This window comes from Condylostylus longicornis, unplaced genomic scaffold (genome assembly GCF_029603195.1).
Source record: "Condylostylus longicornis isolate FDR11 unplaced genomic scaffold, ASM2960319v2 ptg000053l, whole genome shotgun sequence".
Lineage (NCBI taxonomy): Eukaryota > Metazoa > Arthropoda > Insecta > Diptera > Dolichopodidae > Condylostylus > Condylostylus longicornis.
The window spans coordinates 926,472-943,652 of NW_026578022.1; the positions used below are offsets into that span (position 1 = coordinate 926,472).

Sequence of the window (17,181 nt, forward strand, 5' to 3'; positions counted from 1 at the left end):
AAATATTTTAACATATAAGTAAAACTGCTTGTAATAAGGTGCATCAAATTTGTCATGGTCATTGGATTGCTCTGAAATGGTCAAAACATCAAAACTAATTTCGGCTCAACCGATTTTGATTAAAGTTTACTTTGTTTTAGTTCAGATTTTTTTTTTACCGTGCGATGGATTTATCAACAATTTCACGTTTTTTGATTATTTTCAAAAGAATATTCAACGGATTTTCAGAAACCATCCTATTACATTGTAAAAAGAAACTTAATTTTTCAAATAAATAAATTAGGTGCGAGGAATTGAGCTTTGAGCAATAGAGCAAATAAGTTGAGTTAATATTTTGCTTGTATACAAAGAAATAATCAACTTGAAATTTTGATAATATCCGGGCTCGGAAATCTGTTTTTGCTGACGATCGATTTTACATTATTCATTACAAGTGAAATACTGTTTACCCAATAACCTAGTATAGTAATACCAAATTTTATTTGTATATTCATAACACACAAATTTTACGCTATTTAATAAAAGTTTGGTAAAACTAATTTTAATTTTAAACCTAATATCCGTTTATTTATCAATTTTTTTTCATTTCACTTCAATATTAGTTTACAAAAATTGCAAAATTAAAAAAACCAAAACATAAAAACAAAAAAATAATGTCCTGTAATTTAACAGTCTTGATCATATGAGAACCCTAAAGATTCCAAATCATTATATTAATCGTTGTAGTCTGTTTTCTACGAAAAAACCATCATCATCATTATCTTTGTCATCATTTTATAATCACTAAGTTGATTCAACTTCGTAGGTTGATTCTTTCTATAATGTGTTTTTACACGTCCTAAATAGATTTAGAAAATTAATGAGATCTATATGTATATAATGTGTCTTACAAAGATTTTTTTTAAGAAGGTGTAACTCTCATTTTACCATAAAATTTGTCTTAGAATCGTGCTTCTTGCAAGACATGATGATGTGTGCCATCATTTAAAGAAAAAAAATTATATATATATAGGTGAAAACTTAAAGTTGTTGGAAAATTTCAGTTTTACTTCAACAATTCATAAAATAATGTGCCATTATTTTAAAGTAGAACACAAAATACATGCAGTATGTCGAAAATTTTAAAGTTCATAGATCATGTAAAAATTATTGTATAGAATGTTTTTTTTTCAATTGATTCCAATTCAAGGATTAAACGCTTTACATTGATAAACTTTCAAAATAGCGCATATAAGTAAAATTTAAGCAGTTTTGGTATAGGAATGATTATAAAAGTAAAATATTCATAATATTAGAAGTTGTGAAGAAGAGTTAAAAAAAATTGATACAAAAGTTTTCCCATAAAAAAACAAAAAACTTTAAATCCTTGTACTTGCTTTTTGGATATTTTAGTTAAAAAAAAGTTTTCCAAAAAAATTATTGTGTTCTTTTGTACAATTCATACAATATGTTGGAATTTTCTCGAACATAATTTGCATATTAAAGAAATGTTTATGTTAAAAGTTATACAAATGATTTTTAAATATTTGCACACTTTGAATTTACGATGTATGCGTCATTCTTATGGGTGGTATAAAAAAAATAATTTAAACTTTATTTCACATCACACAAGTTCGAAAAAGTTTACTGTTATATGAAGATTATTTTACAAGAATCCATCAATAAAGTTATCAATCTGATAAACGTTTTTACAAAAGATAAAATTGCAAATAAGTTTGGACAAGTTTAAGTGAAAAAATTTTTTCCCTTTTAAGTACACATTTTTCAAATATCTAGCATAAATTGTTTACACGTTTTCATAAAGTAATGATTTATATTCTTTAACCCTTCTATTGATACCCTCTTACCCGGGTATGCTTTTCAATTTTAACACTTAATTTTAATATCTCCAATAGAGGTTCAAATAATTTGAAATTTGCAGTAGCTTCCTAAGTATTGAAAAATATTTAAAAAAAAAATTTTTAAATATATATAGGGGTGGTTCAGTAAAGAGTACAATATTATATATCACTGTTTAGGGCATCAAATATGGGTAAAATATTTGTTTGTAATTAATTGACAAACCTCAACGGCTTTCGAGATATAGGGGTTTTAACAAATTTTCACGTAATTTCTACTTCCCTTCCGAAAATGATAAAGGTTTCAAATATTCAGTTCTTTCTGAAAGGACTAGTAAAAGGGGCTGAAAGCAACATATTACTTGATTTTGTATTTTATATATTTTCGGAATACTAATCATTCGAACTTTGGAAAAACCCCATTTTTTTCATTTTGTATTATTTTTTTAATTTTCTTCATTCTCAAAATTTTATGTGAAAGTTTTAGAAACTTTAAATTTGTTTTATAGAATTTTGGCCACATTCTTAAGCTTTAATTTAATTCCTCAAATGTTAAAAAAATCTTTTACGGTACAAGAGATATAACATAAAAACCATTATGTCAAGATCTTAAGGGCCCTAATAAAATGTAAAAAATCAAAAAAATGTCATTAATTTTGATTTTTATTGATTTTTAAGTGCTGTAATTATCAACTACTAATAATTTTTGATCACAATAGTCACTCTGCAAACTGAAATGCAGTTAATATTTTTATGAACCGTTATTTTTGCAAATAAATTTTAACATCAGTAAGCAATTATAACTTTTAAAGAGTTCACCTTAACTACATGCACATTCAAGTTTTTCAACTCAACTCTTTTTTTTTCAAATCTTGTAAAATTTGAATGTAATATATCACCTTGTAGATCTGTAATAATACAAAAAAAGAAAGATTTTTAAAAATTAAATTAGAGCATATTTGAATTATCGAAAATCAATCAAGTTTTACCAATTCAAAAACTCCTTAATTCACGAGTTTTTATAAAAATGTTTTTAATAAAAACAATGACTTTAATCCTTGTTTCACCTTCATTGATAATCCAGCAATAGAAATCACATAACATATTATTTGTTAACATATTATGTGCTCAATCTTGTTTTCACCAAAATTTCCAAAGTAATTTTCCGATGAAAAACATAACACTATTAATATTTTTAAGCTAATATTCTGATTTTATTGTAGTATAAGTAAACTAATAGCAAAACTTTATATTAATTTCCCTTAGGATAGAGAAGATTTTAATATTTTTCCAAAAAAAACAATTAAATTTCCTATATACCACCAATAATATTTGAAATTATACAATATTATAATTATCGAACACTTTACTTCATTATTACCCTATAAAATCAAATTTTCAAATTCATACATGTATGTAAATAATTATTGCTTGTATTATATAAATAAGTATAACAAAATACATAATATAGTTTTATAAATGAATTGCCTAGAGAAAAACTCACCGCGACAGCAAAAATTGTAATTACCATTTTATCGTACAAATTTACATTTCTATTAACATTCAAAAAATAAAATTTATAATATAAGCAAAAATTCATTAATGAAAAATTTGTTTTTCCTCATTTAATAATTCCAATTATATTTTATACCACTTGATGCCTTCAGCATCTCAATACCTTACCTGATAACTATATCTAATTTATAAATATTTTAATTATTGTCTAAAGGCCTTATTTGTGTTTGATTACAAGTGCATACATAGACACGTGTGCACGCGTATAGTTAACATGAACATGGTTATAAAAATCTGGAGGTGTATCAAATTTATAGTTTGTGCATTTGTTAATATAAATATTTAAAATAATTTGTGGAAAAAAATTTTTCTATATTGAGCCGGTGTGGAATGTATTCAAACGCGGAAATTTATTTCAGAAAAATTGCATACTTTTAGGAACAATAAATATTTAATGTAAAATTTTTAAGGTACAATAAAATAATTTATTTAAATTTAATATAAATTTTCATTCCAATTATTGTAGATTAAATTCGCACTTTTAATTTTTATGAATAAAAGTAGTCAAAATTATTAAAATAAAATTACTGTTTTAGTTAAAATTTAAGAATGGTGATAAAGACCTTTCTACTGTAAAACTACTACCGCAGAACTGAATTGGAATCAACGTACTTTTTCTTAACAAAAAGTTCTGAACGTACAAATTTCAGACTCAATTGCAAAATTTTAATATAACATACAAAAGTTTCCATTTAATAGTTTTTAAATTTCATATTTTATACAAACTAAATATTTGTCACCATAGTTTCAATGAAAGGATCCGGCTATTTAAAATCATAAGTTTTTCTATTTAATCTCATTTCAAAATTAAGAAGAATGTCATATATATATATTTTATTTACGGTCGTATTTTGCGAAAAGGTTTTAAGATTATAAATTTTAGTTTACAATTTTCCACAAAAAAAAGTTTGGAAATGGAATAAGAATGGAAATTTGGTATCCAAATCCGTTTAATTCACAGTTTAATTTTATATTGAAAAAGATTTTGTTAAACAAAAAAATTGTACCCTTTAAAAAATTTTTTTCGTGTACATTTGAAATTGTTAAGCCTGTTTACTACTTTCAGCCACTAAGCTGTCACTATGTACAAATATGATTAATTGTGTATAGCATAGCATAGAGATTGTGTAATCACATCAATTTTTACAATAAAAAAAAAATTATATGGTTTTTTTTTTGTTTAAACAACGTTACATGGATTTATTTATATTTTTAAAATTTGAAAAAAAAATTTTATTACAATGGATAATTGTAATTTTTTTTTGGAAAATTCAAAAATAAAAATTGAAAATCCAACCAATGCTCCAATTCATAAGAAAAATATTACAAGGACCATCTTTCACCAGGAATTTAATTCAGATAAACAATATGAAAAAAAAAATATTTTTTTTTATTATAAAAAATTTCCAATAAATTTTAATATGACCTAGAGTTTTAAATAAGTATGCGAAATTTTATTCGGATAAAAACCCGAAATTAGAAAAAAAAAATTTAAATTATGTTCAATATTTAACATAAACGTGGAAACATTCAAAAATTTTTGAGCTTTTGAGTACATACTTATGTTTTTAGGTACGTTGAGTGTACACATGTACCGCCTTTGTCTCTTGTCCTTAAATTTGCGAAAAAAGAGCTTAAATTTTTTATTTTTTAATATCTCTGTGTAATAAAAACACTTGCAATTTATTATATTCTCAAATTTTGTGCATTCGAACTTGAGAATTGAAATCGAGAGTGCGGTTGCTCTTGAGAGAGTTTAAACTAATTAGATAATATATTTACAAACGATCTTATTTTTAAAATACTGCTGGACAAAAGTGAAACATGTATGCACTAAAAAGGTTAATAGCAACTGTATTTAGCACAAATGGTTTTTTTTAAATTCATAAAATAGTGAAAATTACAAATACACATGGTTTTCATCTAATAGAAAGTGAACAAAAAACATGAACTACTGAAATTCAAAAAATTATTGAAATTTACAAAAATTAAATTAAAATTCAAGTCCACATACCATGACTATACCGAGAGTACGTATTAATAACCTAAATATAATTAGGGAAATATGCCAATGCCATGCACAAAACCCAGCAGTTATTACTCAAATATTGTTTTTAAAGGTTTTTTTTGGCACCCTATAGAAAAAATGTTAAAGGGAATCGATTCATATAATACTTTCTCTTGGCTGTGAAATAAAAGTTAATCGTTTTACCGCTTTTCAAGATTTGACCATTAAAAGAAAATAAAATACCTTTAAATGTTAAATAGCATACAGTTTTTCTAAGCTTACGTCTCAATAACAATTCAAGCTATTAAAACCAAATTAAAGGTTAAACTAGACAAATTACCCACACAAAAGAATATTACAAAATATGTTTATTTGTTAAAATTTATGAATTTATGAAGGCATAAATTTCATTAATTTTTCAAATTCTGTACCCAATAATATTATTCTAAGCACGAAATCTAACAAATATTTTTATATATCTTCTTGTAATGACTACCTCTTAAAATTTTTCATATTTAAAAAATTTTAATTTTTTCACAGAACCGCATAAAATATCAAAATTAAAACTTAATTTATGACAATTTCAAATTTACTTTTATAATAATATACATGTATGTATTTCAGACTGTTTCTAAAATACTTTACCGTCTGAAATTGTGAATGTTATGCTCGAACTCTGTAAATAGAGCCTAGATATAGTTATTATTAATTATAGAGAACCAACAAAATGTTCTTTTTTGCATGATTTAAGTTCATTTTTCCCGTGATATATTGCTGGTATAGGTAATTAGGTGTCCAATTATGGAAATTATTGGAAAAATATTTTTATAATAAATTATTTGTTAAATACAATTAAAATTCAATGTTGGTTTTATTTTGAATATTTTTAATTCAAAATAGATCAATATGGTGAAAAAGTATTTTAACCAATATTTTTAATTATCTGTAGCCAATAATTTTGTCATAGGAACAGTAAATTTTTTTAAATATGAAATCATATTTTAATATTATGTAGTCTTATGTATATAAGAAGGAAATATGAGGTAACATTATTGAGGAAATTAGTATAACAGTATAAGTTGTTCAGTTAAAATTATACAAACTTATTCTGCCATTCAGTTTTTATGATTCCTTTACTAGGTGCGTGTTTTTGCACTGAGTGAAGTACGCCCATATTTCTCCCAAAAATATGCAATTTTATCCTTTACTTTTATTATAAATTTTTAGTTTCATGATCAGATTCTAAGTTGATTTAACCATGTCCGTTCATTCGCTCCAGCGATAATTCAAAAACGCATTGAAGTCGGCGAACAAAACTTTTACCAATCACTAAAAGTCGTTACTACAAGAACCCTATTTAATTCAGTAAATCAATGAAAGTGCTTTTTGAAGTAACTGTCATACAATTCCAAATATAATTTTGTCATGTCTCAGAAACTGTAAAGCTTACTTAAACTTTGCATAAACGAATGGTGTTAGTACATAGAGACAATTTTCCGACAAAATTTGCTTGTGATTAATAATAGATTCTTACATCAGTCGCCATACTCAAATTCTAATATTGTTTGCATTAAACCCGTACATACTACAATATATACATATGTATATATACGAATCGAGTATATTATTAAGATCATTTTGAAAAATGTTAGTAGTGAAGCTTTTTGTTAACTGTTATACAGATTTTTATTTTCTGTTATACATCCTTTGTTAACTGTCATAAAACCCGTAAAATTCGTACGGATATTACAGAAATGACACAGCCAACTCCATTTTTTTTAGTTTAATATAGTAAATATATTAAATCACAGTGATCCCTTACATAGATCACTTTATTTTAATATTTTTAAGATTTGGTAGTAAGTGTAAATAAAATTTAAATTATGTATGTATAATTAAAAAAAAATTATTTTAAATTTGTGCAAAAATTCAATCGAAGTATGAATTTTTAATCAAATAGTTGAAAATAGCTACATTTTAATTAAATTAAAAACTACTGATAATAAATACCACTAACAGTAATAAAATATAATTTTTTCCCATTTATATTATCGGATCTGTTCACATTCAACTTAACTGACTATACAAAATAAATTCATGGACATACACATGAACCTATATTATAAATACTGAAAGTTATTGATATATGTATAATTTATATAACAAATTTATAAATTCAAAAAAAGAATTTCTAAATTTTTAGCATCATAAAAATTCTGTTGTCGGTCGTTGGATTTACAATTAAAACAGGAAGAATTTTAATAAATCCATTCATATTTTATTTATAGCATATGTGAACATATAAAATATGTACTTTAAAAATTATTTATTATATGCACACAATCATACGTACAACAACATTTACAATTAAATAAACTTCAACTATAAATCAATAAGTTGCAGCCGCATTGTGTTCCAAAAAATTTTGAAAAATTTTATGAATATTAAATTGGTTTTTTTTTTTATATGCTTATAATTTGAATTTTAAATTTTAGATTCGGCATGGTAAAAGTTGTTTGTTTGTTCAATACAATAAAACTATAGAAAAGTTTCATTGTTGTTCTAATATTTTCTAAATAAATATTTTATAAAAACTAAAAATTTACATTTTCATAGTTCGTTCTAGTGTACATTTTCATATTTTAATCTAGTGTATAGAAAAAAATAATAAAATAATAAATTACTTGATATTTTGTTTTTTCTATTTTTTTATTTTAAAAACATTTATTAGTTTTCGGCTCCCAAAAATAAAAGGAAATTAAGAATTAATTCAAGGGAATTAAATAACAATTTGAAAAAAGGATGATAAGCAATGATTTTCAGCTTGTGCAACTCGTTGGCCAATTTTTAATTCTGATTTTTGGAGTATAATAGTTTCGTCAGAATAGCTTATCTTTTATGCCTGTTAACAGTAGGCTTCGCCGTATCGAAGCACATAACTATGTCTAATGTTAATTAAGAAGAAAGTTAATTAATTACCAAAAGAAAGAACGTTCCAAACTGTATAACGCAGGAATAGTTTTGTTAACCAAACCGTACGAACTATGTATGATGTGTTTAACAAATTTGCTTTACCGTTTGTAACGCTAAGAAATAATGGTCTGAGATATAGATGCAAGTATATATTTTTGATCAGCGTCGAGTTCTGAGTCGCTTTAACCATATATGTTCATCTATTCGAGGTATTGATTGGGATATATACCACACAACTTCCAAATTTGTTCGGCTTCATTTCAGAAATTGTAGAAGATATGATATTGAAATTTCGCACAAATGAATATATTGTTAAGACTATTGTAAAGTAGTTGAAATTACTTAGCTTTGTCTGGTACTAGCTACTCGTACATACATTAAAAGTTGTTGAGATGTTATGAGCGATTCTGATAGCTGTCATATAACTCCTATAGCTATTTGACCATCATAACTCAGAAACTATTAAAGTTACAACGCTGAAATTCCGAACAAACGAATTTGCTGATGTAACCATAATTTTTAGTAAAACTCTATTAGATTGTATGAGTTTGTATGGTAACTACTATATATACATATATAAAACAGTACCGGATCAGAAATTGTATGCCATTATTATCTCCGACATTTAAAATCATTAATTCGTATGGGTATAACGACACGGTTAACTCTACCTATTCTCGTTTTAAATACATTTGCATTAGAATTTGAATTTCATTTCAAATTCAAAAATAATCAACAATTTACTACAATCAATTTTAATTAATTACAAAAACATATGTACATATTTTTTTAATAAATATCTCAAATCAATGAAATAAAATTTTTTTAATCAAAAAAATATCTACTTAAATTATTTTTCAGCTTCACCAACTTTAAATAGCAAGAATACAACAAATGGTATTTATATATCATGTCCACCACTTTTTCCACCAAAACATGGTTACTTAGAATGTAGTCGACCATTGGAGGAAACAGATCAAATAATAGAATCGAATAATAATAATAATAATAATTTTGAATTATATAATAATTATGGAATAAGTAATGATAATCAAAGTAATCAAAATGGAATAAACGTGATGATAAATGATAATAATGGTAAAAATATTACTACAATTGAAAATAATAATAATAAGAAACAAGAACAAGAACCACATTTAACAACAAATCAGCCTGGTAGTCAATGTGTATTACGTTGTCCTACTGGATTTAGAATAAATGGAAATTTTTCAAAACAATGTAATATAAATGGAAAATGGATTGGTGATGATGATGGAACATGTATAAGTAAGTATATACGTATGTACATTATAGACTACTCATTTTTACTTACAACACATGTACATTTTATGTAACAATCAATGTAAACTTTTCTGATTTGCACTAAGTCTTGTTGATTTATTATAATGAATAGATAGTATACTTTATTTTTAAATGTTTTTATTATAAAAATTTAATATTTTCGTATAGAAAGATGAAGTTTTCATATTGCGATGAAAGAGATAAATAATTTTATATTCAAATATCTTTTAATGGTTGCATATAATAATTAGAAAGGATAAATATTTTTTTTAATTATTTCAATAGTTTTGTTTCCATTCCAAAATGAATGAGGTTTTTTTTTTTAATTTTTCAAATTTAAATCAATAAAATTTTAATAAATATCCAAAGGATTCTACGATAAAGTTTTTGACTTATGAATAAATAAAATAAGCATATAAATCGAGATATCAGTCTGACAAAAATAACTTCTAAATTAATTTGTTCTCAATTAAATACCTTACATTTATAATTTATGAAAATGATTTGAAAGACCACTTTAACCCTAACGAATTACTTATAATAAAAGTTCCCAAATTTCTACACATATGCAGACTTTTAAAATAATAATTTCACCATATAATTAATTTTCTCATGTCCGTTATAATTCAATTAACCACTAATTTGGTTCCAATTAATCTTCATAAATTGATTAATAATTGGAAGCCTATCTAATTTTGACTTAATTGAAATAAGGGTTCAAGTGAATGTCATAAAATTTCCAAAATGACCTAAAAATTTCATTAAAAACACTCTAATTGCAGTGCTTAATTTTATATTTAAATAATTTGAAGTAGGTCCCGGCAAGAGGAACGCGTCCGTTCAGAACTTTTTGGGCGGCCCACTAAACGATCAAAATATTTTTAGAAAAATCAATGAACTTATAGAGCATGAAAGTGATGAAATGTGGTTCGCGACGAAAATGCGATCTAACAAAAGCATAGTGAGAAACCTATCTTACTTACGAAAGATTTATCCCCACTCCCAAACAAAAAGTATCGCATTCTTTCATTTCACCTGTTTGCTGCTGTATGTTCATTAGAGCATTTTGCGTATTGAATATGTTGAAATTTAGAGCTGCATGACGTTTTACTACAATTACGAGTAGGTAATGAAAAGTACATGTTATTTTTATGTTTTTGGAAAAAATATTTTGTCTTTTATTGGCATAATTACGTTTTTACATCTTTTTCCAAAAAATAAATAGGTACACTATTGCAAAACCTGTTAAACTTTCAGTATGTAAAGCTAATACCAATGTTACTTAAGCTTAAAACTTAATATATAGTGTTATAAGTTCGTACAGAGTGTATACTTGTTATTAAATAAATTAATTAAATTCGACCTTATTTTGAACTTCCTTTGAAATTTTTATAAAAATTAATTCAACAAAAATTTTACTAATTAATAGAAAAATCTATTATTAAAAACAATATCAATTCCTATGTGCCAAATTAATATTTTTTTATTCGTGCTCTTAAAATTCACATGCTAAATATTGATTTATCATTACAACACCAACATATTGTCAAAGCTTTAAGGTTGTTGGCCCACAAAAATTATCAATTTTCACAATATAATAAAACACATATTATACGGTATTTGTATAAATTATAACACACCCACACACACATATTCTTGAAATATAAATTAATTTTTAAGGTTCAATTGAATTCATGAAGAGGAAGATATTCAAAGCTCAAATATTTAATTTTATAAAATTTTGCCCTTTGTTTTTCCTCCTCTACATTGTTTCTTTTATATTTTTTTGTTTTCGTTATTGCAAAACTTCTCTTTATACTTCAAAAACAAACATTTGAAAAAAAAAATATTTCAATTGAATTTTTGTAATGAAAACTCAATGTATTGGAAAAGGCTGAATCCCTTTATTATTTTATCTTATGAAGCATTAAAACAAAAAAACAATAAAGAAAAAATTGAATATTCAAATGTTGCAATGCAAATTGTATGCAACAGCAACATTAAGAATTGCTATTAAAAGAGTTTGTAAAAACAATAAAGTAGTTTTTTTTTTTTTTTTTTTTACTTATTTGCTGAAATAGTTGTTGAAAGTTCATTTTCAAAATTGAATTTTATATAAGTAAAACCTTTTTATAGACAACTTCAAAATCCATCAAAAAAAAACTTATTGATTTAAGTGGCCTTTTCATAGTAAAGCTTCTCTTTAATTATTTTTCTGCAAAAAAAAATTTAGAGGGTATTATAAATTTGCTAGTCCATTAGCAACGCTGATTAATGATAAGTTGAGATAATTTATAATTGTTCAACCTGTCGAATTTCGAGTTAGTTATACGTCATGCTAGTTCGTTTGTGTGTTCGTGTGTTCAAGCCAAAATTAAAAAACTTAAGCGGTTTAGTTCAGCAACTTCAAATCTTGGATATAAATTAATTCAAATTAACTATTTTGTTTTTTTATAATGGTAATACTGTTTCCATAATTGCAAAATACACTCTAACCTTAATGTACATTCTATGGTATTCTTTCGGTATTTGAATTTAATTTCTCTTAAAAAAACTTTCTGAAATTTCAAATCTTACGCTCAGATTAGTTTAAAACTAATTTAAGAGCAAAAATATCGAACAATCATATTTTAAACAAGTAATTCATTGAACAAGGATCCAAACCGGATCCCCTAGTTTAATTGGAAATACCAGTCCTTTTCAATTTTAATTTAATTACAATTCAGTTTCTAAAACATGTCTAAATTCTGTTTGTTCTTATAAAAATTACTACATTTTCCAAAACAGCCAACTAATATATTAGAAAATATTTAAGCTCCACTGATCAAGTTTAAGTCAACGTATTCACTACTCTTTATTCGAATAATATTCACAGAGTCTACATGAACTTTAATTAATTCCCGTTTTTAATATTTTTCCAATTCGTATCCTTTTCTTTTTCCATATAATATTGTCAGGGAAAAAATGCAATTCGTTTCTTTTTTAAAACTTTTTTCTATATTTTAAAAATGTTTAGACACAAAGGATGGATACAAAAAGTTATTTTTAACATTTATTATAGGGTATACCAGAACGAATTAAATCGGGGTGAAGGCAGATACTATGATGTTTATGATGGATAATGATTAAAATATGAGATGAAAAGATTTTTTCGTATAAAATATAGGAAATTTAACCCTTGAATGTCCACATTCAATTCCACGAGTGCGGGATATGGAGTCCAAAAAATGCCATTATGGGTGCCATTTTCAAAATGATATTAAACGCAAGAGTACTTAGTGTTTTTGAATGAGAATCATAACTTATAAATTTTGTGGTTTGTCAAAAGCTGCCATATTCACAAAATTTATAAGTATAATAGCAATTTCTCTTATCATATATTCTAAAAACGCAGCCGCTGGTAATGTTTTACACTCAAAAATTTTCAATATTAACAAATAACTTCTTATTAATTAGCTCAGTTTTAATATATAAATCAGAAGATTAATGACAACCTCAGATCACGCCACATTGAAAAGTTTTTTCTTATAATGTGTAATGGTTAAAAAATTCTATATATTTCATAAATTCAAAGTTACTCTTAAAAGGCAAAATTTTATGCAAAAATTTCTGTAGTAAAACAACACATTTTTGTCCCCTTGTATTTTGATTATACTTTAAAATGATAAGTAAATTAATTTTTGAAGTTACCGGTGAAATTCTACAAGAATTTTGGATATGACAATAAAAAGGATAAAAATGGTATACTATCAGAATTGATCTTTAGAATTTGCTGATTTTTTGTTCCCTGTTCTTTAATCTCAATGTTTTTGTGTCTATTTGAATTGTTAAAAAAATGTTACATTTTTAGATTTTAATTTGTTATCCTGTTTGTGTTTCATTATAAAACTAAACACAATGTACACTACTAACAGGAGTTGAAAAATAAAATGAAAAAATTGAAATATTTTGATAAATCACATGACATACTTTCATAGTTTATTGTTGGTCTATTTGTATTTCGGTAATTGAAGAAATGAAATTGTAAAACTTCTTTAGGTACAGAAATATTTGAGGTACATAATAAATTTGATATCAAATAGTGAATACACGCCATCTGTATATATTATATGAACCAGTTTATCAGTTTGAAAAAAAAACCAACAGACCGCTCGATGCACGATTCCCCTAATAGTCCTGCCCAACAGCATGTGTTCTATTAGAGACGCCAGTGACTCGTAAATCGACGCGTCTGTCAGTACAGCACCGATTGCCTGAGAAGTGACGTTATGGAAGACCCCCTCAATATCCAAAAACGCAGCCATAGTGTTCTCCCTTCTGTCCAAGGATCGCTCTATGTAGCTTGTAGCTCACAAGCGAATGTAGGGTCGTTTCCATCGACTTGCCACTGTAATACACATGCTGTGCCGGGGACAATAGATTTGGGTTTACGTTGTTCCGTATGTGTGACTCCAGCAGCTTTTCTAGCATTTTTAATAGAAACAATGTTAGACTGATTGGTCTAAGGTCCTTTAGGCAGCTATGAGAGCTTCTCCCAGCCTTAGGAATGAAGATCACCTTCATTCCTTTCACGATTTTTTAATTTCCCTATTACTTAGGTTGTTTTAAATTTAAAGCTATAACACCACCAAATACTAATACATGCTAACACAGAATTTTCTCGTATGTTACATAATCCAGAAAAAACTAAAGTCTTCTTCCCGATAATATAATCTTGAATAAACGTCAAATTAATTATTCACCGAACGCAATAAATTTTATAATTAAAATAGTTTAGAATGATTAGGCTATTCTTTTCATGACAAAGTGCCAAACAAAAGTTGACTGGGTCAATTTGAATATGAATACAGTAATATATGGTTATTAATCTAGCTACAATGGAATATTAGTTTGCTGAAATAAATTTCCTTATATAATGTTATCTTACACAAATATCACAACTTTTATGATTACATAATTAATGCAAATAATTTTTTAGTTTTAATAATATTACATAATTATTATATGGACATAAGATTTGTAAGGGATTTTAACTCTTATTAATGGTACAATGGATTTATCTACATAATTTTTGAATTACATATGATTGAATAATTAATTAAAATAAAAAGATTTATTAAAAAATTGAATTTTTCATAATTCTTTTATATAAAATTTTCTTTTATAACAAATTTATATTTACAATTTTCAAACACTTTGCAAGTAATCAATAACTAGATGGAAATATAAGTACATAACTATTTTCTTATTTAACAGTATTTTATCAGTATCTACACCTATATTTAATCCATACATGTATGTGTCTCATAAATATCCCAAATAGTGGAAATTTTCTAGATTCAATTAGAAATTTTCATTTTTTAAATCATTCAAATTCAATTATACAGTCAGCATACCATCAATCAATATTGAACCATTTCCAAATCATAGGTAAAAATTTTAATTATTGTATTTTTGCTAATCATACAAATTTCTATCATTTCCACTTTTATAGAATTCAAATGCCATTTACATTAAAGTGACATGACCTTCTAAGAAATTTCAATAGTAAAATTTTGATTTAATGTATTTCTAGTATGGGAGGGTTGGTTATTTTTAGTAGTTACTGTTTTAATATACAATAAACGTAGCTGAAAAAAATATTCTCATGTCGGAGCACAGTAATGAAAAAGTTAAAAATGAGTTCATAAAGTTGTGGTAATGCGGCACCAGAATGAATATATAACCCATTGAATTACCTAATTTTCGGATAATAATTCCGAATTACAATAAATCTATTTTTCATACATTTTAGCTAAAATATTTCGAAAATATTTTGGAAAAGCTTTTTTATACACGAATTTAAAACTTTAAGAAAGTTGTGCTAACTCTCTAGCGGTCATATCTCTTCGAATACGAAATTGATTCTTAGAAGAGTTTCACTTTCTGCCATCAGATTTTGTTATCAGATACTAGTAAGTCTCGCTGGCAAACAGAACTTTAATATTCAATTTTAAAAAAATTCATATGTATTATAATTGTGCACTGAACTGCTGCTTAAACCATTTTCTTGTTAAAGAAAATCACACAAGAAATTGTTCCATATTATAAAACACGAAATTATGACATGAGGCCCTGGAAATATCCCTCAAACCAAAATACATACAAATGAATTGTGGTACACTATATTAGATATACATATATTATAATATACAATAAGCGTGTCACACATTTTATATGTCATAGTCATAGATATCACGTTCATATATTATTCGTTCAATTCATTCAGACATTATATTGGAACTGACACCAACATATGAGAAGGCCGAGAAGATTTCTAATTATTATTTACATAAACAATGCTATAGCGGTTTGATATTCAAGCACAAATTCTATTGAAATACCATAATTGAAATAGATTTTTGGAAACCTTATAGAAATTTTGATAAATTGTATAAAGATTACATAATAAGAATACATAATTAATAATATTTTTTTGTAATTTTACCGAATAATATACACCTACATAATATGCATATATATATTTTGTGTGCGAATAACCTGTATCAAATAACTTAAGGATAAAGGATCATTTATTATATAATATGATTTTATGTATATAATTTTAATCCTCTTACTTGTGACGACATCTTGTTATATCAGAATAATTTAAGTGATATTAATTAACATGAAATATTTTCGAATGAATACCAATGAATGCTAATTTCTATACACACATTTTTAACTAATTATAATTTAATTGTATTAGTCATATTTAATTATATTATTATAAATTATATGAGTACATGGAATATAATATAATTATTTATATTATAATAATATTGTATAACTAACTATAAATACATATTATGTGCACACTTATATATTCAATTTTCTATAAATAGGTAATCATGACTTAATGTACTAGTTATTTTCTGTAATTTATGTATCTGTGCCATAAAAGAATACGTTATTATATTGAAAATCGTGTAGTTGTAAAATTACGTTTAGTTGTCATACTCTGATTTATTAAAAATATTTACTTTTATTTTATATTAAAGATTAAACAATGGCGGCAGGTTTAATTGAAGGCAAATACATTTTAAATGAATAAGATAAAGAAAAGAAGACAAATGTGAAAAATGAAAACTATTGGCTTGTAGTGAAGGATATGTTTGGTTAAGATCCTAATACAGAGTGAGATGTGCAAACTTAATACTTTGAGGTTATTTATTATGCAATAGAAGATATTTTTATAAAATATTATTGACAAAAATTGTTCAGGAAGATTTCAGTAATTCAAAATCAGACAGTATTTAACAAGCTACACTTAATGTGTAGCTTTAACAAGCTTCACTTAATGTTCTTTTACAAATGGTAGATTCGATACGCTGAAAGGAGCAAAGAGGTTTCAAATAGTTTGTGCAAAATTATGCCATCTGTTGTAGCTATTTTCCAAGAAAAATTTTAAAGTTGAACCGTATTCTGAAGAAAGAGGCCGAAAAA

General features: G+C 25.3%; 1 protein-coding gene across 3 annotated transcripts in view; it reads left to right on the forward strand.

The window, feature by feature from the left end:
- The window catches only part of LOC129611567 (homeobox protein 2), a 95,403-nt gene that overhangs the window by 67,494 nt on the left and 10,728 nt on the right, over nt 1–17,181 (forward strand). For all 3 annotated transcript variants that reach the window (XM_055524766.1, XM_055524764.1, XM_055524765.1), the window contains exon 8: nt 9,256–9,681. In XM_055524766.1, coding sequence (XP_055380741.1) covers nt 9,256–9,681 — 426 coding nt within the window. The remainder of the gene's footprint in view (nt 1–9,255; nt 9,682–17,181) is intronic.